The sequence below is a fragment of the Electrophorus electricus genome, chromosome 19 (genome assembly GCF_013358815.1).
Source record: "Electrophorus electricus isolate fEleEle1 chromosome 19, fEleEle1.pri, whole genome shotgun sequence".
Classification (NCBI taxonomy): domain Eukaryota; kingdom Metazoa; phylum Chordata; class Actinopteri; order Gymnotiformes; family Gymnotidae; genus Electrophorus; species Electrophorus electricus.
In genome coordinates this window covers 3,770,556-3,798,138 of record NC_049553.1, presented here as the reverse complement: position 1 = coordinate 3,798,138, position 27,583 = coordinate 3,770,556, and the positions used below count along the sequence as shown (strand labels likewise).

At 40.8% G+C, this 27,583-nt stretch overlaps 1 protein-coding gene across 9 annotated transcripts in view; it reads left to right on the top strand.

Moving 5' to 3' along the window:
- dock11 (dedicator of cytokinesis 11) overlaps nucleotides 1-27,583 on the top strand; it is a 50,686-nt gene that overhangs the window by 22,475 nt on the left and 628 nt on the right. For 3 of the 9 annotated variants that reach the window (XM_035536657.1, XM_035536662.1, XM_035536656.1), the window contains 26 exons: nucleotides 407-553; nucleotides 1,504-1,587; nucleotides 4,796-4,907; nucleotides 5,574-5,612; nucleotides 6,630-6,811; nucleotides 7,855-7,968; nucleotides 8,812-8,884; nucleotides 8,996-9,084; nucleotides 10,103-10,217; nucleotides 10,407-10,473; nucleotides 10,959-11,006; nucleotides 11,301-11,443; nucleotides 11,656-11,771; nucleotides 12,053-12,190; nucleotides 12,379-12,561; nucleotides 13,069-13,182; nucleotides 13,546-13,761; nucleotides 14,920-14,977; nucleotides 15,727-15,833; nucleotides 16,281-16,403; nucleotides 21,524-21,637; nucleotides 24,142-24,288; nucleotides 24,557-24,767; nucleotides 25,547-25,737; nucleotides 25,870-25,967; nucleotides 26,404-26,542. In XM_035536657.1, coding sequence (XP_035392550.1) covers nucleotides 407-553; nucleotides 1,504-1,587; nucleotides 4,796-4,907; nucleotides 5,574-5,612; nucleotides 6,630-6,811; nucleotides 7,855-7,968; nucleotides 8,812-8,884; nucleotides 8,996-9,084; nucleotides 10,103-10,217; nucleotides 10,407-10,473; nucleotides 10,959-11,006; nucleotides 11,301-11,443; nucleotides 11,656-11,771; nucleotides 12,053-12,190; nucleotides 12,379-12,561; nucleotides 13,069-13,182; nucleotides 13,546-13,761; nucleotides 14,920-14,977; nucleotides 15,727-15,833; nucleotides 16,281-16,403; nucleotides 21,524-21,637; nucleotides 24,142-24,288; nucleotides 24,557-24,767; nucleotides 25,547-25,737; nucleotides 25,870-25,967; nucleotides 26,404-26,542 — 3,168 coding nt within the window. The other 6 variants (XM_035536658.1, XM_035536664.1, XM_035536661.1 and 3 more) reach the window with 5 other exon arrangements.

The following is a 27,583-nucleotide window of genomic DNA, read 5'->3' as shown; positions in this document are numbered from 1 at the left end:
TAAGACACACACACACGCGTTCTTCAGGTGTGTTGCATTGGTCTCCGTTCCTCATGTTCATATATATGGAAACGATACTGGTGCAAGAATGCAGTCCTTACCTTCAGCCCCGCAAAGGGCGTTCTGAAAAAACTGCCAAGTTCCTTATGTCAGCCGAGGCAGCCGAGACTCCTTTGATTTGTTTTGGCACATTTTATAGCAGCCATGACTCACATGTGCACACTCCCATGTAGCCACTCCCATGAACCGGTCGGGTACATTTTTGGAATTTTTTCGGAGGCTCTACGGTTTGGTCTGGTTATACCGTTCAGTCAGGTTTCTGCCAGTGCTCGTCTAGCTGGCCTGTAAAAGCTAGACGATGGATGAAGACGCACGCACACACTCTGTCTCCTCGTTCCCCCTGCAGATGCCCCGGGCCCAGAGGTTCCCAGACTCTTTCCAGCAGACGCTGCAGTCTCTACTGCTCTCCATCATGCCCCACATCACCATCCGTTACGTGGAGATCCCCGACGAGGCCCGCAGTGTCAACATCAGCCTGGCCAGCTTCATTAAGGTTGTGCTTTATGTTTACCCAAGACACACTCCTGCATGCATAATCCTCAAACAAAAACATGGTCTCCACGGGTGACTGGTATCTTTGATGACAGATAGCAGATTGACTACTGTGGCTGTTGTGATATTAGACAGAAAAAAAAACATTCTACTCATTCCAAATTATTTAGAGAAAATATATACCTGTATGGTGTACAATTGTCCATACAATGGTATGGAGGAAAACTACTTGCATTGTTTTCATTCTCACTTTTAACAGTAATTCTATTGCCAAAATCAAGCACGAAATGCATTGCATTTAGCAGTGGAGAAGAATTTAGCAGAGATGTTGTGGTGGAGGTATGGGGCTCTAAGTAGTGGACAAAAAGGAGTTTTGGGTTGTCCTTGTGATTCAGTGAGACATGACAAGTAAGAATTCCTGTCAAGCTTAATTTCTGTATTAAACATTTTCTTTTTTGTAGATATCAATGTGTGCTTTTGGTTTTATCTCCGTTTCTCTTCTGCAGTCTTTTTTAGTATCAGTATTCATGCTAATGCGTGATGAAATGTAAATGTTTCTTTTATGAAGTGATTCGGTTATGTCAGTATATGGATATGAATGAATTATGCCTCACTGACAGTTTACACTGTACCCACAAGGAAAACCTTGAAACATGTGAATCAGCAGTTCAAAAGCCCCTCTGGATTTTGAATCTGGATCCTTTGCAAACTTTTGACAACCAGACTTTGATTTGCATTAAGCCTCTGAGCAAAAATGACCCACTAAGCAGCAATGAACCTTAATGACTGTTTTTCATTTGGAAAGCTGATGAGAAGCAGTCTAAATGCATTTGTGGCCAAATCTGGCTGTACCTCAAAATTAGTTTCTAAAAAACAGAGAGGAAACCAACAAAAACATCTGATTATCCCCGCAGGTTTGTCATATTAATGAACATCTGCTTCTTTCTCCAGCGCTGCCTGACCTTCATGAACAGAGGATTTGCTTTCAGTCTGGTGAATGACTACATGTGTGGCTTTGGTCAGAAAGATCCCAAGGTGAGATATAACATGGGTCACCATTAAAATAAAATGGAGGCAATTGTATGCCACCCTACGTGAGTTATGACACGTTGAAAAGGCAGGTTGTAGAACTATTGCAATTAAAACAGAATGTTTAATGCTATATACAGATGTGTAATTTAATTTCACTAACAAATAGCAACTCCATACCTCGGAGGGTTAATATAGAGGGCAGTTATTATATGACAGAGAGATTCGGTTGTAGACCTGTATCTGTACCTTAATCAAATTAACGTTGACCTCATATATTCATTCCTATAGCGTTGCTTTAAGATATGCGGTGATTGGATGGCACAGATGCACTTTGACCACACCTCACATCAGATTAAAGTTGATTTTGCCACTATTTAACAAGTCCACCAATTTTCTCATTTTTTAACATTCATTTATACTCCATCTTCATTGTCTCTGTTGCTCAATATTAGTCGCGTCCTCCTATTCAGCCTGGAAATATTGCCAAATGGCAAAAAAACTTGGTGTAGGTCTCCTGGTGACACAGCCTGTCACAAAAAATGGGTGGGCCCATTGGTGGAACGCCGCTGGTTGCCGGAGGAACGCCACTGCCCGGCAGCTGCCAGGGTTCATGGGCGGATGTCATCGCCCACATGGACACAAACATGATTAAGATGAAGCTAATTTAGTTGGACGATTTGTGAGTGTACTTTTTTGAAGTCCAAATTTAGCTGTCACTCATCAGCTAAACAATTGATGCCTTCCTCTCTGATTCAAATCGAATAGCCGAACGTTGCAATCAAGGCCACTTCACATATCCTCTGTATTGCGGTGCCCTTTTACAATTTTATTCCTGAGGCCTGTTCATCAATTCTGCAAATTGGGTTCATGCACAATGTCTCAGCGCTGTTTAAATTTCATTTTTGGCTGTCTCCTTGATATTGGGACTGTGTTTGAAAGCACAAGCGTTTACACTAACTATAGAGTTGGTGGATCCAGGTGAGAATTTATGAATACTTTCAACTGTGTGTTTAATCCTGTTTAATGAGCTCTAAAGAAAGTATCCTATTGACAATAGTACTGTCAGTCTAGTAGCTGACTGAGGATAGATACCTTGCTGTACTCTCTTCTTTGCTCATGTGCTATATCTGTCAGGTTCTAGAGAAGTCCGTCTCAGCATTTTTATCTCGGCTCGTCATCTCGTCTCCTCATCTACAATACCATAATTTGTAAGTGAAAGTGTCTGGGAGTCAGTCAATGTAAAGACAAATATATCAGGTCATTCCAGTTTAATTATAATTTCAAAGCATGTAAAGATGTTTCTTTTAAGCAGGAAATTTGCAGCAGATGCTTAATCATTTTTCCTTGTGGAGGCATCAGTGGTCATTCAATGGCAGTATACCAAAACTGAAAGATTAGAGGGGAAAGGCAGAAGGGCAACTTCCTGTTTACCCTCTCCTTTAAAGTCACAGGCGATTTACTGCCTTCACAACACTGTTGCCTGTTGCATTACATTAATGATGCATGCTACACACACAGGCAAATGGCATTTATTTGAGCTAGCTATTGTGATTATGGCAGTTATGTGGACCTTTCACCATTGTTTGAGATGCTGTATACATTTTTCTTGTTTGGAATAACCCCAAATATCTTGTGCCCTGGGTTTGTAGTTTTTACATCTTGCATTTACAAGATCACATATATTTGGTTAGGTTCATTACTTGAGCCAGTAATACAGTGGTGTTTATTTGTGTCTATCTATCTATCTCTATCTCTATCTCTATCTCTCTCTCTCACACTAAAGGAAATAATAATGGATTTACCATTATGGATTAATTTTTTTTTTTAATTGTTTTTTTACTTTGCCACAAAGTGAAACCACAGAATGATTTGTGTTAAGTAGTAAATATTTCAGTTAAATATACCATAATGTCATGTTGTAACATAATAAAACAGATGGAGAGAGAAAGTAACATGCCTCTACTTCAGTCATAAATTTGTTGACTTCTGATTTACTTCAGAAAAAATCAAATAATACTCAGCTAGGTAGAGGGCTCAATTTGAACTGGAGGTGAACTTAAAAATGGGCACTGACTTGATTTATTCTTGAGAGTCCAGACTTACTTGTGAGTTGTATATCTGTGATTTATTCCCAACTCTGTGTATGTAACATTTATGTAAAGTATGTAACGTTTATGGGCAGAATACTATTTATAGCCGCTGCAGGATAACTGCAGTGCACAGTAGGTATGGTGGGTTTGAGGGGAGGGGGAGGTGGGTAGTCTTGAGTGGGGGAAAAAAAAAAAAGGTTTTCTTATTTAAAAAAAAAAAAACATAGTTGGGTATGGACCATGTTGTAAAAGAGAAGAAGAGATGCCTTATCTGGCATTACAAATATAAAAGGTAAATGTGTGATAGATGCTAGCTCATCCAAATTTTTCTTTGAATTAGAAATTCAGCCCCTCACACTCTGTCTAGATTATTATGCAATATGTTAGGTACGTGAACGAGATGCAAAAATGGATTTAGTATTTAATGAAGGCTGGGGATTTTTGCCAAACAAGATAAATAACTTTGATTTGTAATTCAGAAGAGTTTTTTTGTTTTTTGTTTTTTTGTTTTTTGTTTTTTTGTTTTTGTTAACATAGGTGTGCATGTCATACCCAATTACTGTCATGGGGGGGACGCATATAAACTGTCCATGTGCTATATTACTGAAGCAAACGTGTTGCAGTCGGCCTGTTGATCCCTGTCTGTTCGTATTCCTGTGCTGCATACAGCAACTTCACCTTATCCAGTTCTTGTATGAGCTCTTCATAATTCTCATATGAAAAGGTAAAAAGGGAAGACATTAAAAAGGTGTTTTGTTATATAAAGCGCTGTAAGCTGTTGAGCATTCTCTAGATTTTCCTTGTTCCTCTTGAAAACTTTACCAAAAAAAGTTAATTGTGCGGGTTTTTGGTTGTTTTTTTGTTTTTGTTTTTTTTGGTCAATGCTTTGATCAGATTTAATATGTGCTTGGTTGTCATTTAGAGTGTTTGTGGTAAAATGTTCTCAAAGTCTGAGTTCAAAGTCAAAAACAACTGTGTAATAAAATGAAAAGCACACACAAATTGCACACTATATTAAAATAGGAATGGAAATTCGAGTGAATTTGGAAAGGCTTAAATGTGTTATGTTGTGGGGGATGATTTTCTTTGCAATAATCACACATGACATTTGTTATTGACAGGTTTTGACAGAAATGAAGTTCTACTTCCTCATGACAGTGTGCAATCATGAGCACTACATTCCCCTTAACCTGCCCATGGCTTTTGGTCGAACCAAGTTACAGAGGGTCCAGGGTAAGTTTTCAGTCCGCAATGATTCTTCTTACTGTTACATTGCTATACTTCACCCTTTCCTCCCCCACACTACCAGCACTTGGTCCCGTCCACACATCCTAAACCTTGATTTCATTCTAACTACTACCCCTGACCTCTGTCAGTAAAACTTTACATTAGGAACTAATATTATACTTTTATAATAGTTTTTGTATAAGCACTGATCAGTTTAGACTTATGTATATGTTGATGATAAGACAAAAACAGTTCAAGTGTAGAGAAGAAAGGATGAAATATTCTTTCATCTTTGTGATAAATGCACAGGTATACCAGTGTCTAAATGTAAAGGTGTACCCTGCTCCTCTTTCAGTGATCGGCTGCTTTTTTTTTCTATTGGAGCATCAGGGTTTGCTTTCCCAAATGTGCCGTGCTGCACAAATAGTGACATCGTACCTGAGGAGAGCTAGAGTGAAACCTTCCTGTAACAGATAGCTTTATCAGGACAGTAAAGTAGACCCAGGACCCAGATAAAGTAGAATTTAGAGCTGGTAAACCCTGAAAGTGATCCTGTTTCTGTCCTATTTGAACGCATGTCTTCACATGCCCATACTCAGACATGCATGGTGTCCTCCTCTTTTCATTTATGTTTTTTGTTTTGTTTTGTTTTTCCCTTGTGCTCATGCTTAGATATTATTTCATACGCGGCGGAGTATTTTGGTGTTATAGGTAGGTGATACCGGCCGAAACAAAAAACCCAAACAAACAGCGCCTCCTACCACAGCTTTGAGCCTCCATAACCTCACTAACAGGCCCGCTACTTCCTTGCAACACCCATTAATCACGCTTGAACATCTAACTGCCAGTGTGTTGGACATGTCCGGCCTGGGCCTGCACTCTTTCAGCTCATTCTGAGTGTGCTTTGTTATGCTGAAACCCAATGCCCCATTGTTTCACACTATGTTGAATAACTTTGAAATGTCAGAGGGTGGATGATGCCTTTTATGCAAACCGAGTTTCACTGTTGGGTCCCTCTGATGTATGTTATGGTCACACTTGATTGCATATCTCTCAGTAGTACTGTATGTCCTGTCATATACCACCATGCTCTTTTCTCTCTGGCCTTCCGCCCTGTATGCACTGTCGACTTTCATTGGCCACAGAAGGATCTTGTGTGCATTATGGGTTTCTCCTACTCTTTGCTAGCACTGAGTCATGATAGGGTAGTATGCGACAGTTCTGTCTAGCCAACACCAATTATGAATCAGAACTGACAGAATTGTCATGAGCCCAGAAATGTCTACAACCACGACCGTTTCCCCCAGAGAGAGATCCTCCTACATGAAACACAAGTTCTTTCTAAAACTCTTTCGAGGTCCTTCGTTGCTAAAGTTGGGTAATGAAGTATGGTGAACAAATTGACTATTCGCAAGAAGGACCCCAATCCAAAGTATAATGACATTGTGTTGCCATATCAGAAATGCCATTTTTCATACAGACACATTTCACAGTCACAATAAGACAATCTTTGTCTTAATGGCTAAGTGAAGGTTTATTGTGTGTTGAACATACTTGCCATACAGCAATTGCACAATTGCATCTTTTTATAGGTACCATGCTGTAAAACTGCACGAAATGCATTTTTATTTCCTGCCAGACAACTGTCTGTGTTCTCTACCATAAAGCTATAAATGCTGATCCACAATGTGGCGCCATCATCAGTAACACTTTTACATTCTTTCGCAGACCAGAGTCTGGAGTACAGCCTCACCGAGGACTATTGCAGGAACCACTTCCTGGTGGGCTTGCTCCTGCGAGAGGTCGCTGAGGGGCTACAAGCCAGCCCAGAGATCAGGCAGCTGGCTGTGGCCATCCTGAAGAACCTGATGATCAAGCATGCCATGGATGACAGATATACAGCATTTAAGGTGAGTGGCCACAAGCACGCACGCACACACACACACACACAGAGAATGAGAATGCTGACTCACTTCCTTTCTGGGAATTATTGCACTGTAGCACAGGAGGCCATCTGTGGTCTTTGATCCTGTAGGGCTGCGGTCAGCTAACTGTGCCCTTTTTGTCATCTTCGACGTTTGCATAGGCAGCCGATATGTTGCTGGATTTGGCTGAGAATTGAACATGAGCACTGTCGAGCATAGACTGCTGCATTGTTGTGTTGAATCTGATATTAGCAGATGGAGCCTGCCTGAATATTGTATTTACTTTTCTAGAGACCTTCATTGTTACAATAATGTTTCCGTTATCTGAGACCAACGTACTTGCCTAACATAGTCGCACGCTTAGAGTGAGGCATTTACATGCGTATCCTCAGAGGGCATAGGATATGTTAAGATATTCAAGCCAAGGCTTTGGGCACACTAATGTCATTGTGAAAATGACTGCCGAACAGCTCGCTCTGATAAGCTGCTGTCTGTTATGCAAATGTTAATTCTGTCCAGTTCAAACAAACCGCAGGAGCAGTGGGTCTAGGGAGAGGCATCCAGCTGCTTCAGAAATTAAATGAGTTTGCATTTTTTTTATAGAACCCAAAGAATAAACAAATTCAGCTTTTTGTGAATATGTACCGGACACATTGTGAATCCAGACACTTATTGCAGACTTTCTTCCTTTTCTTATACAGTCACAACCAGATGGTTTTTGTCTCTGTGGCCAAGTGAGGGTTTACTGCCTGTTTGTCTTGATAGCCAGGGGAAGGTTTACTGTACTGATATGTTTTGCAGTCTTCTGCGTAACAAAGTACATGTTCAGTGATAAAAGGGCCATGGTAATAGCAACAGAAATGCATGCATAAATTGCAGTTCTCTGTACACCTCAGATGTTTGTCAACTGATGGCACACCATTGATTCATGAACACCTCCTGTTCATGTTTACTTTCACGTTGATGCACTGGCTGATCGACATGTTGTCTACTCTTTGGCCCTGCATTTGTGCTCAAACCCTGAACAGAACCATCAGGCCCGCATCTGCGTGCTCTACCTGCCGGTCTTTGAGCTACTCTACCAGAACCTGAACCAGCTGACTCCTCAGAGACAGCCCTCGCGATCTGGCTTTGGCTTCATGGTAAGCTCTTGCTCTCCATCTGGAGGTCATTTTGGAGAGGCCACAAGTCAACTGGTAGACATCTGCTTAGGGATGCGGGTAGCAGCAAGCACATCGGTTAGAGTGACGTATCGCAGAGAGATCTGGCAGTCTGAAATTGATCCCAAATATCTGTATGTATGAGGCATGTATACCACATGTATGAGATGTCTCAAAAGTAGTTATAATCGAATGTCTTGAAGGGTCTGAGAATCTGGGCCTTGCAGCAGATGTGGCTAAAATGAAATGTAGTTAAACTATTGAACCACAGACCCACAAGTAATCAGGTACAGTATGAAATAAAAAAAATAAAAAACAAACAAAAAAAAAAACAGGGTGTAGACTGTGCAGTGAAAGCCAGAAACCACATATTAACCACATAGTTAAAAGCCAAAATAAACATTTTCCAGGTGCAGTAAATGTGTAATATTTGAAATAGACATCAAGTTTTCAATTGAAACAGGTATTTCCTTCTATACGCTTTAATTTGTAATGTTTACCACTTGGTGTCCAGAGGAGGCTGTGTACAGACACTCTGCAAATTACGATGGCGTTACGTTCCTGTAAACCTATCTGAAAGTGTTTGTATTGCGAACTGAGGAGTTTTATAATACTCTACTGTATATCATAGCCTAGCCTATGCTGTCATAGTCCACTTTAAAGTTGGTTATAACACATACATTAACCCACAGTTGGGCAAATGCATTAACCCCCATGCCTGTTTTAGAATAAAGTGTTGAATATCAAGCCAAAATATCATTTAACCATATATCACTGTAATCCAAGGCGCGTCTGTATCTTTCTTTCTTCGCCTGCCCCCCTCAGTGCAGAGACTACCTATCCATGTGCGGTTCGGTAGACAGTCGCCGAGTCAGTACCGTCCTCGACAAGGATCAGTGTGAGTACAACCAAGACTGCTGAAATCTGGATCAGGTTTTGAAATCCAAGAAGAAACGAAGTTTGACGTTGTGGGGAAACTGTAGCCATTAAGAGTGTGTTTGTGACGTAGCTGGGGGCATCAATCAAAATGGACATGTAAGGAGAGAAGAATCAAGAGGGTCCATGTATGGAGATCCAGGCACTCCAGATATTAATGAGGTTAGACAGTCTTTGTTTCTCCACATGCACACACATGTGCTACCTCTTCTTTCTCTTTATTCTTCTTATTACTCCTATATTGTCTAAATGATGGATTTATTTCTTTTTTTTTGCATATTTTTCTCAGTTTGTGTAATTGTCCATTTACTACTGTGTCTGTATGTTAGCAAATGCAGAAAAAAAGAGACCAAAGGTTTACATAAACCTAGGCTAAAGCCATTCAGACTCAGTTCTTTACAGCGCCACACCTTTCCTGTGTCAAGGGACGTAGGGTACTTTTAATCTTCAAGTTCTTAACTTGGTATTTTGTGGCATTGGCTTTTCAATTCATAATACACAAGTTTAATACACAAGTTCGTCACAATACAGACGTTGCCTTCTTGCAGAACTGGTGTAACCCAGTCAGGTTTGTGAGCATACATCGATCACTGATCAGTGTTGCCAAACTGTTCAATCTGATCAGAGACCACTCCTCTAAAAGGCTTGGTCTTTGTGCTGTACAAAATTGGAGTAGGGCCTTCTTCCATTTAAGCCAAAATCCAAAATACCTCAAATTCATGTGTTATGGAGGGAAAAACACAAAATAATGCACTTATTTAGCCAAGCTGGGGTTAAGGGCCACAGAATATTGCTTACTACATATGTGTTTATTTGGTGCATGTCTGTCAATTTTTGTTTTCCACTGCCGTTGTTAAGACTGTCAAAGACATCTAACATCTGGGAGGAGGCGGTAGTGTGGTGGGGCTGTGTGTGGGGTTTTTGTTTGACATTACAAAAATGGTCAAATGGTTTGGTTATAGTTATATTGTATGTCGTTTTTGTTCTTCTGCCAAAGAGGGTCATGCTACATAAGGCAATGATTATTGACAAAAAATATAGCACGGGTGATTTAAAAAATTATAAAAAGTTGTTATTATTATTACTAATCAATATCATAAACATGAACCAAAACAAAATGGTTTCAGCACCAGTCTAATTATCTAATTACAATTATTGTTGTCTGATTTTTGTTGCTCAGCTACACAGACGTGGTTCCACAATGAGCAACCTTCCCGCTCTTGGGAGACTCGGACATTACGAAGTTAAAGGGCTGCTGCTGTGTTTCTTGCACATCATCAGGAACGTCACAGAGGGTTAGCAATGAGCCCGTTTGTTTATTCAGTCCAAAATAAGTGTCATGCACTTATATTACGCATTTAAAGTCTCTCTATTATGCATACCATGTGTATTTTTATTCAGTTTATGGGCCAACCAATGTACTTCTTCGGAGATGCAGTTTAACAAATGTCAACAATACCCCTCCCCCACACGTTTCCCTGTAGACACCCTATTGGCCTACTGGAACAAAGTGAATCCACAGGACATCATGAATTTCCTGAGTCTTCTAGAGTGAGTCACTTACCCTGTAAAAAACGTATATATCCATTGCTCAATCATTTACTGAACACATGTGCAAGAATATGTCCACATATCCCTGTGTGTCACCAGGCTATCTGATTCTAGTTAAAATCACAAGGGATTATGTAGACTTTCTGGTACATTGTCACTTGTTGTAGTAATCGCTGGTAGTAGTTAGTAGTAGTTAAAACATCAAATGTTTTAACCCACAAGAATTGCAGAAAACTTATGACTGCCTTGTGTAACTTCTGCTACCACTGCTTAGAGAAGATTTCTGTTTATGATGAGAAGTAAATGTAAAGTATTAGATAATTTGTTACCATATGCAGTTGTTGATCTGTGTTTTCCTACATACAGGAAAACACAGCCAGTGTGAGAGATTTGTACCAGTAAACTTTGGATTGTTTTGTGACATTGCAGTCAGCCTTTGAAGGACTGTTTTGCAATCTAGAATTTTGCCTAATGTTTTTGTGCAGGATTTGTCTGGTCCAGTTTCGTTACACTGGCAAGAGGAACATCAGTAGGTAAGAGTGGACGGTTATGGGTTTTGATGTTGAATCAGTAGGTACAAATGTTTATGGGTATTAATGTTGCATCTTGTCAAGATTCCCCCAAACAGTCAATATTTTTTTATTTATTGATGTCTCATATTTATTTGTGATGTCTTATATTACTGACATGATAGAACAGGTTATCACCTTTGCATACCTTTCTAATACTGTCAACTTTCACTTTGGATCGCAGCACGCAAGCTAGTGTAAATACTTTTTGTTCGTTTGTGTCGCCCATACGTGTACCTGGATGCGTTTTCTTTGCAGGTGTCCAGAGTGCTGGCTGTCCAAGGTATTCACTTCAGACAGGAAGTCCCAGACACTCCCGGTGATGCGTGGCCGCTCCAGCCTCCTGCAGGCCAGCCTGCAGCAACTCAGCACTGTGGAGGCCTCGCATACCCTCAGCACAGGTGCATTCTACCTCTCGCCAAAAGTGCTTCCTTTTTTAGCACTACCTCATCCCAAATAAACAAAAACATGTACGGTGCGCTGCCAAACGTCACTGTTGTGACCTTTCTCCAGAAGATGACCCAACTGTGTTACCGTGTTAGTGGTTTGAGTAAATTCACTGACACTGGACAAATGTACTGTTCATACACAACTGAATGACGGTTCACTTCAGGAGGGGGTCCCACAGAAGCAGAGATTAACCATCAGGCCCTGCTGGAGGGCAACATCTCTACAGAGGCTTGCCTCATCGTACTGGACACACTCTCTCTCTTTACTCAGAGCTTTCGGGTAATAAAAAATTGTTTTGTTTCGGGTGGGCGTGAGGGCATTTTTGCATAGGCATTGAACATAACTTATGGATGTAGTTGCTTGTAGGTGTAAAATTTTAGCAGTGTTTCTTATAATGTGGGTGATGAGTCTGTTTTGTCACAGATTTTAAAGACAGATGAGTTTAGTTACTTAAAAAGATCATTTTCCATGCCATATGCTAAAAGAACTTCTCTATGGACGTATACCTTTTTTAATTTACCTTGTCCCTGATTACTGCCATGTGCATTCTGTTACCACAGAATCAGCTGCTGGACAGTGATGGCCACAACGCTCTGATGAAGAAAGTGTTTGACATTTACCTCACGTTCCTGAAAGTGGGCCAGTCAGAGGTGGCGATCAAACATGTCTTTGCCTCTCTGAGAGCCTTCATCACCAAGGTGACCACCAACAAGACGACATGCTCATGATCATGGCCGCCAGATTCGCCCCGCATATGCTTGCGTCACGGCAGGACCATCGGACGCCGATTTCAAAAGTGCCAGACAGAATTTGATGTACCTTCTCAAACCGGCGCACCAGTTCTGAACGATGGAAATGATCTCCTTTGCCTGCTGCTCTTTCCCAGTTCCAGGTGGCTGTCTTCAAGGGTCGCGTGAGCCTGTGCAGCTCGCTGTGTTACGAGGTGCTGAAGTGCTGCGTGTCCAAGTTGGCTGCGGTGCGTGGCGATGCGGCAGGCCTGCTGTACCTCCTCATGAGCAAAAACTTTGAGTACACCAAGAGGAAGAGCTTCCTCCGTATTCACCTACAGGTACGCCACCACTGCTACCACAGTCACCATTTCCTTTCTGTACCCGTGCCAGTGAAAACACTACTTTTTTTTTTTTTTTCTCCTGTTCTTCCCAATGCATCTCGAATAGTACTGAAAACTGATCCCAGATTGTCTGCTTCTCTGCAAACATGGAACTATGCTTTGAACCTTCTTGTTTCAAACTTTTAAAGAAAAAAACAGAAATGGAGTAGAACCAGTTTCTGGCTTTTGAACTCCAGTAACTGAATAATTCTAAATTCCTTTTTAAAATAAATTGAGGCAAAGGGGGACTGAGTGGAGAGCCAACTGTTTGCAAGCAAGTCTGTCAGTGATTTTATTTTATTTTGTCCTCTGACCTCTGACGACAAGAGCTGGCTCTTCAACCAGTAGCTCCAACAGGCTGTCAGCCTGTTTCTGAAGACCTCTGCTGTCGCTCTAGCTGGTATTGTAAGGATTTCTGCATGTTCTTATCATCCCTTGTTTGTGTATTCCCTGTCTCCCTTACAGATCATCATTGCCGTCAGCCAGCTAATCGCGGATGTGGCTCTGACTGGCAGCTCGCGCTTCCAGGAGTCACTCTCCATCATCAACAACTTTGCCAACAGTGACAAAGCTATGAAGGTATGGAAGAGGTCTGCCAATACAGATCATTTACTTGGGCAATGCTGTAATTGTAGCAGTTTTTTTTTTTTTTAATGCTGCACTTTGGGACCCAGTTGGCCGGAGACTAATTAGGAACTTCAAAGCAATTAATAACATTCATCATGAATAGCCACATTAACTCTTTGAAGAGGGCAAACAAAGGATATGAAATGTTATTGCACCATTAGGTTTCCTTTTTGGTGTTCCTCCTCCAGATGTGTTTGTGCACTTTTACACAAGTTAATTTTGCATCTGTGATGCAGGGGGAAAAAAACTAGACTGATGTGTGTGCGTGCGTGTGTGCGTGCGTGCGTGTGTGTGTGTGTGTGTGCGTGCACGTAGACCACCTCTTTCCCTGCGGAGGTGAAGGGCCTAACCAAGCGCATCCGCACCGTTCTGATGGCCACAGCACAGATGCGTGAGCACGAGAAGGACCCCGAGATGCTGCTGGACCTGCAGTACAGCCTGGCCCGCTCCTACGCCAGCACGCCCGAGCTCAGACGCACGTGGCTGGACAGCATGGCGCGGGCGCACCTGAAGAACGGCGACTGCTCCGAGGTACCAGCTCCTCCTGCTCCAGTTCCACCTCTGGCCTGTGCAGGCCTGCCTGGAGTGTCACTCACCATGGGTAATCGCCAGCCAATCTGGAATTCTACCTCTTCGGTTTTGCTCTCATTCAGAGATGTTCCCAACGTCTAGGATCTGAGATATTTGGAGATCGAAGAGTTAAAGGTGGAACGCAGTAGGGATTGAGCACAATGTCGAGATGCATATCTTGTTCGTAACAGTCTTTCTGGAACCACGACCTGTGACTCTGCTCTTCTTGCACTTGCCATTGTGCCTGGGGTGGTAGGCCTTAAGCATTCCATAACAATGTAGCATATGAGCATCTTCAGCAATGACTCATTACTTCAGATAGTCAGCCAGTCACTTGCATTAATATTTGTTTTTATGAGAGATTTATTTTTCCCCAAGGGATCCAGTGATAAATGCAGCAACATCTACATTATATATGACATTTGTGTTTTTTTGTGGATATTTTGTGCTTTTTATTTCTTGTATTTTGTATACATGTTTGTTGTAACGGAAAAGGCAAGTTTGCTGGGTTAATAGTACTAGAGGTATCCCTCATCTAGTCCTAGTTATTTTTAAGTCTTCATATCGTATATTATAAAATATTGTAATGACAGGACTCTCCTTGATCTGCTTCTGTAAGTCCTGATTAAGTGGCTTTTAATTCTGCAAGAGAGTTTGCAGAACAATTTTACTATATTCCTTATGCATTCATATGCTCTCCATTGTTTACTCTATGGTGTAAACCTCTACTTAATAAGTTACTGTGTTTAGTTAGGACAAAAATATTTGCACCAGCTACTTGCCTTGCAAAGACTGCTAGTAAAGCTCCAAGTTGAGTCATGACCTCTGAAATCTTGCATAATAAAAACAGGAACCCGTGCAACCAAGCAAATATTTTCTGGGGCAAAAGGGTTAAAGGAAAGTTATTTTCCGCCTTCTCTCTCACCATGTAGGGCATCTCGAGATTGTTAAAGCCTGCTAAACTTAATTTATGATTGTATGGCTGTCATAAACACATATACCTCCATTCACTTGTAGAGGACTGACTTGATCAGGCCAAGTCTGAGCACAGACAGACTTGAGAGTGAACATTGTGTCCTCGTGAGATTAATGCTGATCCATAATGCTTTGTGTTCACAGGCAGCTATGTGCTATGTCCACATCGCAGCTCTTGTGGCAGAGTATTTACACAGGAAAAGTAAGATTCCATTGCTCCCATCCACTGACAAACATCCTGTTTTTGAACTAAGAACATGAAATGCATGGTACACACATGCCATTCCATCAGACATGGAAGAGTATAGTAAGGAGTATAACATGTATAGTAAAGGGTGTGATTTATGAAAAGAAATAACTTGTTTGCTATAATTGGGTTTGCCAAAAGTTATCCTGACGGGACAATACCAAACATCATGACTGCACATGTACCAGTGAGGAGCTCAAAAGGATATCTGACTATCTGGAGTAGGTTTCTAGGTCAAAGTTTGGCACATAGGTCAGACGCAGAACTGTAACATCCAGAGAGACTGTACTTAACCAAACGAGAACCACAGTTCTGGTTAGATCTCAACTGCACGATGGTGTCTAAGTGTCTCTAAGCTGTGTCTATGGTAGGGGAATAGGGAAGATCCAGAAGACAAACAGAATATACCCAGTTGCACTGACCCATGAAATATCCCTTTGATACTTGCAAATGGATTACGTCTTCATGACAGTCAGCCTGGCATTTCTGATCTTATCATGCAAATCAGACCTGATAAACAAAATGCCACAACGGGAGGACATAAGTTATAAAATAAGCCACTGTACTTGTTATTGTGCCTATAATGTTTTGAAAAAATAAACAGAACACAAAAAGGCTTCTGGCTTGTCTCTGAAGAGCTGTGTGCAGGAGGCCTAATTCTTGTGCAGTATTTTATTAAGGTCCATTGTTCTCTGGCTTTGTAGAGCTGTTCCCTAGTGGACTAGCAGCGTTTAAGAAGATTACCTTCAACATAGAGGAGGAGGCTGCCATGAAGGAAGACTCGGGCATGCAAGATGTGTACTACACTGAGGTAGAACAGACTGCACAATGTGTACTACACTGAGGTTGCATCATGCTTTTTTAGAACCTACTGAGCCTACTTAATAGAAAGCAAAAGTGTTGCAGTAGGAATAAGGGATAGATTTTAAGCAGATATACTCTTTTAAAAGAGTAAATCCTACTAAAAAAGGTAAAGCTTTTCTTTTCTTTTCTTTTCTTTTGTTTAATGCCTTTGTCCACAGCATTTCTCCATGACCTGTTGCAGTCATCCAAGATGACTGATGTTACTCCTAGCAAGAAGTGACTGAAGCCTCATTGTCAGGCCACACATTAAAAGAGGACATGCTATAAATTAAATACATTCTGCTGTTCATTTTCAAAAGCAGGGCAAACATTAATTCTGGTGTGGACACATGTTTGTTCATTTGTTTTGTGTGTGTGTGTGTGGTTTGTGTGTCTGTGTGTGTGTGTGTAACAGGATGTTTTGGTAGAGCAGCTAGAGGTGTGTGTAGAAGGCCTGTGGAAAGCTGAACGGTTTGAACTTATTACACACATTGCCAGGCTCATCATACCAGTCTATGAAAAGCGACATGAGTTTGAGGTAAGAAAGAATAAGACTAATCTTGAGCTGTTACATCTTGAACCATCATTTGCTATATCTAATACTTACCTGCTTTGTTTGCCTTCACATGTTGTTTATGTGAAAAGCAACGCTTCAACCATTCTGAGTTTGAGGTTGGTCATCGCATAAGACAGCTACCATATTTGAGGGAAACAACGCATGCATAAAACAAATATTGGCTGAAAAGGTCAAGTAAATGTGGATAGCTAAACGTAGGCGGTCCGCCTTTCAGAATCTGAGAGGTCATTTCAGTTGCTACTCTCTGTAGGTGCACTTTGTAATGTGAGGCCACAGCGCAGCCGTGAGCTGAATCAGAATCGGAACGATTCACCTTTTGGTCTTGCAGGTGGAATTTGTGTAAGCACCTGTGATTACTGGAAAATAAACAGCACAACAAGGTGCATAAATAAACAAAGTAGGAAGATGTATACAGGTGAATCATTCTTGATCAGCTTTGGAAAGAGCAATGATGGTTGTCGAACTGCTAGAGACTGCAGAGGGAATGTAGGAGAACGTAGTTGCACATTTGCTATTGAATGATTCTGGGCTCTTGCTGGCTTTAGATTGAATGCACTAGAAGAAGAGGGAGGTATTGGGACGGTTGGGGTTTTGAAGAGTCCTGGGAACTTGTTTCAGTGATGAGGCTTTGCAGAGGTCAATGACTGAGTAGGCACAGCCAGCAAGCTCAGTGACCTGACGTTTATTCTTGGACTGGACAGTGGCAGAGCCAAATTAGACAGTAGTAGTTGATGCAAAGGAACATCTTGTACTGGCCCCTTAGAAATCTACCAGGATGTGACAGGGCATGCACATGCTTGTGAATTGTAGATGTTGTGAAATGGGTGTAATATTTCCAACCCAACTGATATTGTCAGAAATGATGGGACTTGAGAACATTGACAGTGCTGTCATTGTTTTCCAGAGGAAGAGGTATGGGGTGGTTTTATATAAGTCAGTCATTTGAAACAGTTTTGTTAGCTTTGCCACTGAGTAGCCATTATGCACTGTTGTGTGATGGTTATCTTACTGTACTAGCAGTCAGCCCAAATTGACATTGTGTACGTAGGGGTGATGCATGTTCAGTTGTGTTTCAGCCGATCATGGATGTTGAAGGCAGAGATGAAATCCACATCTTCGCATAAGTGCAGGAAATTGACTAAAAACAACAGCAGCAAAAAAATCTACATTTTCATGCTGAAGAATGCCAAATTCTGAGTGGTGTTGTTTTAACTTGAGTGCTAATTATTTAAGACATTTTTAAGCCTTCTCCAAATTCCTAGCTAGCTGGCTAGCTAGTTAGTAAGAACAATAAACAACATTTTGATAGAAGCATCGATATAGACAACTAGAATTTGAAAAAAATAAACCTAATCCCAAAAGTTGATTTTAAATTGGCCTAATAATACTAGACACTGACCCTTTTTCAGTCGAGGGAGTGAATGGCATTGAGCCAATGAGCTTGTACCTTTGCACTGCAACTAAGGATATATGTCACTTCCAAAAGGAGTAATTTATCTCGTTCCGGGCATTGTGAATCAAGACTTTACTCCAACGCTATAAAATCGAAAGTTCATACCTCCCCTGCCACATTCACAAAGGATGTAAAGAAAGAGCTGATTTATGATTCTACTGAGAGGCTTTGCAAACTTTAAAGTAAGAATCTTTTTTAAGGGCTTGTGAAAACACAACTTTTGGGAAGAATTGGGGAATACAAACAGAACTATGAGTTTACTTCTGTATCTAAGGCAGGGCAGCTTACTGCAACAGTAAACTGTCCTGCCTGATTCCTTAACTTCCTTTGCAGATGTACATGTTTGTATGTCAGCAGTAGCTTAACTGTGACTGCAAGTCCGAGCTCCCAGAGGTGTCAGTGAATGCTGGGTTCAGACACTGAACACAGCAATAACAAACATGGGAAGTAACTATAAATCTAATACTAACAAAATATCAGCTGGAAATGGTGCAGGCTCAGCATGCATATGAGAGGCTGTGCAAAAAGAAATCCCTTGTTTCTGTAGTGTACTAGGCTCCTTTAGTGCCAGTAGCATGTTCACATTGAGAATGCAATCAGATGTAATCTGCTGATGTGCAGACATTGTACTAGAAATGCAGAAGAATGAAAGTGTGAAACGCTGGACATTTCTTGCAGAGGCCACAGCCTGCCATCTAAAAGAAGGGTTGAAACTATCAGATGCCGCTGCAGGTTTCAAATTATTCAAGTTCGTTATCTGTGATGATTTTTGGTATATGAGATCCCTTTAAAAGCTAGAGGCGGGGACTTTGCTCTGTTTAGGCTCCAGTGTATGTCGCTAAGTTTAGTTTGACAGGTAGGGGCTATTTTCTCAGCGTAGACAGTCTTTCTGCTGCCCTTCAGATGTTATGCGTTTGAAGTCTGTCCGTATAAGAGTGAATGGCATCCACTTGGTTAACAAAAAAAATTCCATTTTCATCTTTTTTTCTTACATTTGTATACAAGAAGGTAAACAACAATTTTTAAACATTTGAGTTCTGCAGTAAGTGTACTTGAAGTCACTCCTGTCCTGTAACTGCAAACAATTCAGCAAACGACAACTAGAAAAAGAGTATGAGGCCATTACTATACACACTGAGTGATCACTTTATCAAATACATCTTTTGAGACCTATACTCTCTAGATGTTGGCTCAACCTTTTAAGGCCTCTTTCCTGAGTGACATCATTTTGACCAATTACTCGAGTTGTATTCAGTCATAATTGTAAGGGCTTTGGATAAAAATGTCAGGTAAATGCCGCAAATCTTGAACAAGGCATGGTCATCGGTGCTATGCTAGCCGGGGCCAGTATTTCAAAACCTCCAAACCTTGTGGGTTTTTTTCATGCAGTGGTGTCAAGAGTATACTGAGATGGAAAAGTTCGTGGAGGTGAAGTAATGGTATGAGGAATGCGTTTTTTTTTCTTGGCACACCATAAGTCTGTGGATGGATGTTTGGACAGTACAGTAGGGCTTACCTAAACATTGTGGCTGATCAAGTTCATCCCTTCATGGCAGCTGTTTACCCTATGACAGAAGGATATTTTCAGTAGGACAATGCACCATGGGAGCAGGGTTGTATAGCCATGGATTTGTTTCCAGAACATGTCAGCGAATTTTACTTGCTTCACTGGTTTTCACAGTCCCCAGATCTGTAGGACATCTCTGGTAGAGCAGGCGGTTCAGAACATGTCGGTACCTACATCTAATTTGCGGAAACCTCAGGAAGCCGTCTTTTCCGTATGGCCCAAGATTCCTTCAGAACGATTTCAACACCTGGTGGAATCTGTGCCACAAAACTTTGCTGTGGTTCTGAAGGCCAAAGGCAGTCCAAGATGGGGCTCACTAATAAAGTGGCTATTAACTGTATATTAAAAATGTACATTTATTTTGACTGTGTTAATGGATTCTTATAATTTATAATTGTGAATACTTTTTGTGCAAATAAGCTATATTTTATTTATGTATGTATTTGTGAGACAATTCACGGTTTTATTACCAAGAGTCTCACAAAAATGATGGCTGTTGGTGATGCAGGTGACTCATGCAAAAATGTATCAAAAATGTTTCAGGGGACATATTACAGATAGATACAGGTCATTTGCAATTATGAATGTGAACCATAAGGATGGGCAAATCCGATTTAAGCAAAAAACCCCCCCAAAAATCTGAATTCACCATTGTAGATTGAATGTGAACACGCACAATATCCTTACCGCTCCTTTTCTTTTTTGACACACAATTCCAGAGAATGGTACTGAAAACATGTCTCAGTTATACAGAGAACAAGACAAATTACCATCAGTCAAATAAGTGACCAAAGAAAGATTAGTACAGATATGGCAAAGGTGTAAAGTGAGGTATAAAATTTGCTGCACTGGATAAATAAATACGTAAACATGGCAAAAAAAAATCTAATTTTGACTGGATATGTGTTGAATGGAAGGTTCTTTGAGTAGTAGGCTAACTAGCAACCTAACAGTGCAGTGAGGATGGTCTTTCAGGCACTGGGAAAATCAACTTCTCTGCATGCAATGTACTTTAATACACACTTCCCTCACTGACTAATAACTGTTAATGTGTCAGGTTCATGAGTGCTCCAACATGAATCCACTGCTTTTTAGAATGTTCTTGGAAACAAGTCACAAACGTGCCTTGGCCGGGGCCTCCATATATGGCCACTTTCCACGGTGTCATAAATATGATTGTGACAAGTTTACACCAGCATGGACGACAGCCTCGTAATGTCCTTTAAATAATAATCTCTGTGCTAAAATCATTTAAGCATCATTTGTTCCTATCATAAAAGCAATTTATTTTATTTTAAATTCATCATTATTGAGGTGGGTATTACTTGTTGCTTACTGGTTATCAACAGTTTAATTAGGATCAAGTCCTAAACCAAGGATTATTGTTTTACTATAACTATTAGATAAAGCACACTGATTCAAGCCAAACAGCTGTCTCGGACATCATGGCTATCTAGGCAATCTTGCTGAGGTTTAAATATGTGCAAGTAGGCTGAATGCACTTACCAACCAAATACAAAGTTAGCGTGGCTCCCATTCAATCTAGATTAGTTTGCATTCCTTCTCAAAGGAACTATTTGCTTCAGCTGTATTTTCCACTGACTAAGGATGTGTGCAAGGTGCTGGTATTGGCCCTGATCTTGACAGCCTTTGAGGTCTTACAAGGATTATAGCTGTTTGCCTGATCCCTATAAAACATAACCTTAAAGGTTTACCCACACATTCATTGTGCATTCTGGTAGAAAACTAGGCCTAATTTGTCATTCAAACAAACTAAAAATTCTGTAATGATAGGAGTAGGAGGGGATGTGATATCACTTTACAAGTAATCGACTTGTTGACACTTGAAAGAATGGCGTCCTGGACCACAGGCTGATGAATATTAAGGTATACTAAAAGGAAAATTCAATAAGATTGTTTGTTTGGTTTCAATAGATTTTGTGTTTAAACCGTACTTTGTACCTTTTTTAAATGTTTGGCCTATTGCTGAGTCATTCTGTCTTGTACAGTGACACATGAATTAAGAGAAAGAAAGAGCCTGGTCTCGTCTCTTTTTTGTAGAAGCTGAGGCGGTTGTATGACACTCTACAGAGAGCCTACTCTAAGGTCCTGGAGGTTATGCAGAGTGGTCGTCGTCTGCTTGGAACCTACTTCAGAGTGGCCTTTTACGGGCAGGTGGGTGAAGTTCACACATCCAGGGAATAAACAAAGCACACTTTTGTTTATAGTCTGTTTTTGAAATAGAAGAGACAAAGCACTGAAATTGAAAAATTTATTTTCAAAAGCAACTCCCGAGGAAGCTTTACTTTATTGTTTTAACAAAGCCATCTGGTGAAGCAGTTACACATTATATTATATAATGGCATTTACTCCTAAATTAAAAAATGAATGCACCAAAGATATATGTGCGCATATTCCCTGTATTTGCCTCGTTTTACAGCTGGTTTAATCTTGTTTGTAATATAACGAGTGATTAGATGACATTAGATCCACCTGTGCTATACTTATCAACCTAAAAAATACTGCCTTGGGTCGAAACCGGGTCGAAACCAGGTCACTCATGAACGAGGCCAATAAAGATTTTCACTATTGAGATCCCGTCACAGTTGACTTCACAGTACAACATTGGCTCTAGCAGTGTACGGAAGCCTGTTCATTACAAATATAGAATAGGTATAGTGAGTAAAATTACTCACTGGTTTTTTATCTCATAAGATTTGTGATGCACTCACTGCTGTATTTCTCATTTCTGATTACTCAATCCAGCTCCATGTATTCTGTCCTCTTACATTACATACAAAGAATTTTCCAGCACTTTCAAAAACAGCTGTGTATATTTCTAACCTGGAGGCCAGCTGTAAATGCATAAACTACACAGCAGAATTCTCCTTTTGTGTGCTCTTGAAAGAAGTAAATATTTGCATACTGCTTGCTACTTCCTCATGACGTATCATGTTTTCTCAAATTTAACTTCCAAGCCTGACAGGGCATCTGCCCAGAGCAGCAACAACTTTTTGTCTGTCATTTAACTGTTGGGCAAATGCGTGCATATCCTTTAATTCCAGAGGTCTTTAAGGCTGTAGATGGGAGCAGCTGAGACAGCCATGCTTTTCTGTTAGCATGCTTTCTGTGATGTCTGACACCATGTATGTTTTTCTTTTTTCACTTTTGCCCCCTCAGGATCTCACATTAGAGCGACTTTGTGCTGTTGCAGCCTTCTGTCAGCACTCGTCTTTTATGTTTGTTTGTTTTCGGTGTCATTTATAGAAGAGAGTGTCACCTTCCATGCTCCTGTTCTGCAGTTAATGAATACTGACTTCTGATTACTGCTGTTCGCTGAAAAGGTTTGCTAGTAACAAAAGCATCAGGGAATGCACAAGGATGACTTACCATATGAGATTAACTCAGATGCTCACTATGACAAATGGGTTTGAAAACCAGTAACATTTTGAATTTGAATTCCTATATGAGTTTGGTTTGGTTTGATCAGCTGACGAGCTAAAAGTGTTGTGTACTTTGCCATCATGAGTTTGATCAGATTTCACCAGCAGTTAGGTTACAATTCTATTTTACATCATTGCACACAAAAACAAGATTTACAAAATGCTTTACAAGATGATGCAGAAGAATTAAAAAGAAACGAAATGAATTGCTTTATAGCAAATTATTGATTTAAAACTTGTGATGTTGGCGGCGAGGAGGTAGTGGGGGGTGAGTGAAAGTCGAGAGAGTCTATTCTCTATAACAGCTTGACGTGAGCGAACTCGGAACAAAAAGCTGACAATGCAGGGGTAATAGCTCAGCGTCTAGAATAAATGTCGCAACAAAGAGCACTTGAGAGCAGGTTCAAGCTCCAGGAGCAAGACAACTGGCAGGTACCCATGGGCTTAAATAGTGTGGAGAATAAAAGAAGGGAAACGTGGAACGGGTGTACGCAATATCTAATTAGTGAGCGATTGAGAGCGTGGCAGGTGAGGGAGTGTATGTGAAAGAGAAAGTGGGTGTTTCCCTCCTGTGGAGTGCTCGGCATACCGTGACACCAATAATTTAAAAAATGAATTCAGTAAATTAGGGTAAAGGGAAAAGCTAAAATATAAAACAAAGCAGGAAATAAAATGAGCAATACATTTTAGCATGTTTAGCAACTCTCCTCTCGAACAGGCCTAGATCATCAAGAATCCCCAGGTCACTAGGTAGGGAATTCCCCATCTTGGGGCCATTTTAACAAGAGGCTGTCTGGACACTCGGGTGGCGAGTATGACCGCCGGGTTACTCTTGTGAGTAGGACCAGCATGTAGCTGTAGCAGGTATGACAAGCATGTTACTGTTGGTGGATGTTGCTCTCAACACACACCTCTCAATAGGGCCAGACCTGATGTACACTGAGGTACTATGAGACCGTGAAGGCCTTTAAGCGTATCTTAAAATCAGTTCTTAAAGACACAGGTGGCCAGTGCAGCTGACAGGGGAAATATGCTTCTTCATTCTCAACATTTTTTCTATTGCATTTTGTACTACCTACAAGCTAAGGAGCTCTGATACACTATAACAGTTTAATAGAGTATTTAAATGTAAGATGGTGCAGTACATTATTAATGGAAAGAATAAACCAGTAGTATTTGCTGCATGTTGCGTTTATGCTGGATGAATAAATAAAATGACTGTGTTTTTAACAACAGGGCTTCTTTGAAGAGGAGGATGGGAAAGAGTACATCTACAAAGAGCCAAAGCTGACGGGCTTGTCAGAAATTTCTCACCGGCTTCTCAGTCTTTATGGAGATAAGTTTGGAGCAGAGAATGTGAAGATAATCCAAGACTCCAACAAGGTACTCTTAGTTCAGGAAAGACCTCCTGAGTTAGCAGTGCTTTATTTGTACCACTTCAAACATTAACCAAACTATACCAAGAAATTATTTACATTGCTTTAATAAGCTTTTGTTCTGTTTTTTCAACTGATCTGATCTATGTCATGGATTTTTTGATGTTAACTAATGCGATTCATGTAACACTGTCTTTTTCTGTTAACCATGTTCAAATTGTTCATAATTTGCATATGTCCATATTATTCTCAAACATTACTCTTTTGCTCAACAGGTTAAGCAGAAAGACCTGGACCCGAAGTTGGCCTACATACAGGTAACCTTTGTCAAGCCTTATTTTGATGACAAAGACCTGGTGGAGAGAACGACAGACTTCGAGAAGTGTCACAACATCAACCGCTTTGTTTTTGAAACACCCTACACCCTCACGGGGAAGAAGCATGGTGGCGTGGAGGAACAATGCAAAAGGCGAACGATACTTACAAGTGAGTAGAACAGTCACTGGGTGAGAGCAGACATGGGTCACCATATCTGCTAATAATCAACCTCCTCATTCCATAATTTTCAATTACGCCACCTCACAGGTAGGTCTGTTTTACCATGCGAGGTTTTGTAGCTTGGTTATGGTGCTATTGACTTGCCACGTCTTGTTGAAGGATTTTGTAGCACGTGAGCCAGCAAGATGCACATTGTATTTACCCATCTTACCTTTTATTATTCACACATTATACATCTCTGTATAGCTACGCTGTCTACAGTCATATTGTCCTGAGTAATAATTGTAGTGTTATTTTTGGTGGCTCCAAAACGACTCCTTTGAAACTGCAGGAGAAAGAGAGAGAGAGTGTGTGTGTGTGTCCCATGTTGACGCTGTTTAATTATTGAGACGAGTCCTTCAGAATGCAGCTTCATTCATGGCTTTGTGCTGTTGTCTCCGTTGCACACTTGTAACTATAACAACGGGTGCAGAGTGTGCTTTGTCTCTTCAGAGATGGGCCGATTAATGAAAATAGGCTCCTAACCTCCTTTTGTTTGCGTGTTGGTTTGTTTGTATTTCTCTGCCATCTGGCTGCTGCTGATATTGCAGAGAAGTTTGCAAAGTGGATGACAGTGCTTGGCCTAAGGCTGGTGGTGTTCTAGTTTTTTATTTTGTGTTTTTGCTTCTTTGTTCTAACAAAAGCCTCATGTATTTGTCCGTGTGTGTGTGTGTCTTTCTGTGTCCGTGTGGCCGCACGGGGCGACTGGGATGTGCTGGTGTGCACAGCGGCAAACACCTTCCCCTATGTGAAGAAGCGCATCGAAGTGGTGGCAGAGAGGCAGCTGGAGCTGAAGCCCATTGACGTGGCCATCGATGAGATGAGGGAGCGCAGTGCTGAGCTCCACAAACTCTGCTCCAACCAGGAGGTGGACATGATCCAGCTTCAGCTCAAACTGCAGGGCTGTGTCAGTGTGCAGGTGTCCTGGGGCCTCACAACGCATCATCTATAATGGCGTTTAACGTAGCCATACATTAAAATAAGAATTGTATGAAAGTGGTTTCCTTTAATGTTTTTCTTCTTTTTTTGGGGGGGGACGGGGGTGGTTTAGGTCAATGCTGGACCCTTGGCTTATGCTAGAGCCTTCCTGGACGAGTCCAAATCTGGCCAGTCCAGTAAGAAGGTGAAAGAACTCAAGGATATGTTCAGGTGTGTACTAAATAAGGATATATTCAGGTGTGTACTGAATATGCTACTGTTTCTCTCTATGACCATAAACAATATTAGTCAAAGGTTTAGACACACCTGATTGAATGTATGCTGTATCATCTTAAAGGCATTTTCATATAAAGGTAAATAAGTATTTTGTAGACAAATATTGTTGAATTGAAGTAGGAAGCTGGTGTTTCTGGATGTCCAGAATTTTCACGATTAGTGTCATGTAGTTTTGCTTTTAATAGACTGTGGTTCAGTTGAGAGGGAAACCTCACTCCACCAGCACTGGCACTGAAACAGATCAACTACTACAGGCAAAACAGAAGTTGCCAGTTTACCCTGGTTGCTTCATGCAATTGCTCCACTTTTGTGAATGACAGTGCTTTGCGATACCTCTGACTTATGCAGGCTGTCCGTGTGCTTCTTACAGGAGGTTTGTTCAAGCATGCAACATGGCTCTAGACATTAACGAGCGACTCATCAAAGAAGACCAGTACGAGTATCACGAGGGATTGAAATGCAACTTCAAAAGTATGGTCAAAGAGCTGTCTGACATCATCCACGAACAGGTAAGACACACGGGCCTGAACAATGCTTCTGTTCAAGATGTATTAGAAAAATAAAATGCAGTGAGATGTATCAAGACACAAATCAATCAAGAACCTGTATAATTTGACAGACATTCAAGCATTATATACTTTAAAAATCATGAAACACTTTCAAAACCTGAAGTACACAAGTAGCACCATGGCTATATTAACATGACATGTGAACGTTTTGCCATTGGAAAGTTGTGTAACAAAATGTCTGGCTGCATAAGCATACCCAGACTGTTCTCTGGCTGTGATGTGTGTAACAGGCTGAACCTGTCTCAGACATGCTAACTGGTTTCCAAAGAACATTCTAAAAAACAATGTCTTTCAATTATAGTGTCACATCTCTATGGCTTGATGAATGCCTGATGTACCGTAGTTGTCTGTCAGCTAGTTTTTTGGTCTTCATTTTACTTCAATTAATTTGCTACAAGTGAAAGTTGACACTTAGGTGCAGGCATATCTTAAGCAAAAGTGCCTGCATAACTTAAACAATCTGATACAATGAAAAGTGGATTTTTCAAAAGGTCACAACCTGCATTACCAGATGATGATGATGATGATGATCGACAAGTGCAAACAGCAATTTTCAGGCAGTCAAGACGTGTTGGTATTGTGTTTCTAACTAAACTAAATGAGAATAAAGCGGGAACCTCTCATGCCCTGTTATGAAACACTGTGGTGGCTCAGGCATTTTGGAGAATTCTTTCAGAATCAAAATAGCTTGACATATCAAGCGCAGACATGCTACTCACAAAAATAAATAAATAAATAAAGCAGTGTGTAATAGTGGAACAGCACCCGTATAACGCAGGCATACCTGCTGTAATGTGTTATTTAAAAAAATGTCGTATGCTGTTGAATGCTTAATTCTGGTTAATACTGCTTAATTCTTCACATGCTGTTTTCTAACATCTCTGCTTTTTTCCTCTGTGCTGCCATGTTCTGTAGATTGAATGCTAGGTAACATTTATTTGAAATACAAACCGCATTTTACACCTTGCAGCATGCAAATGA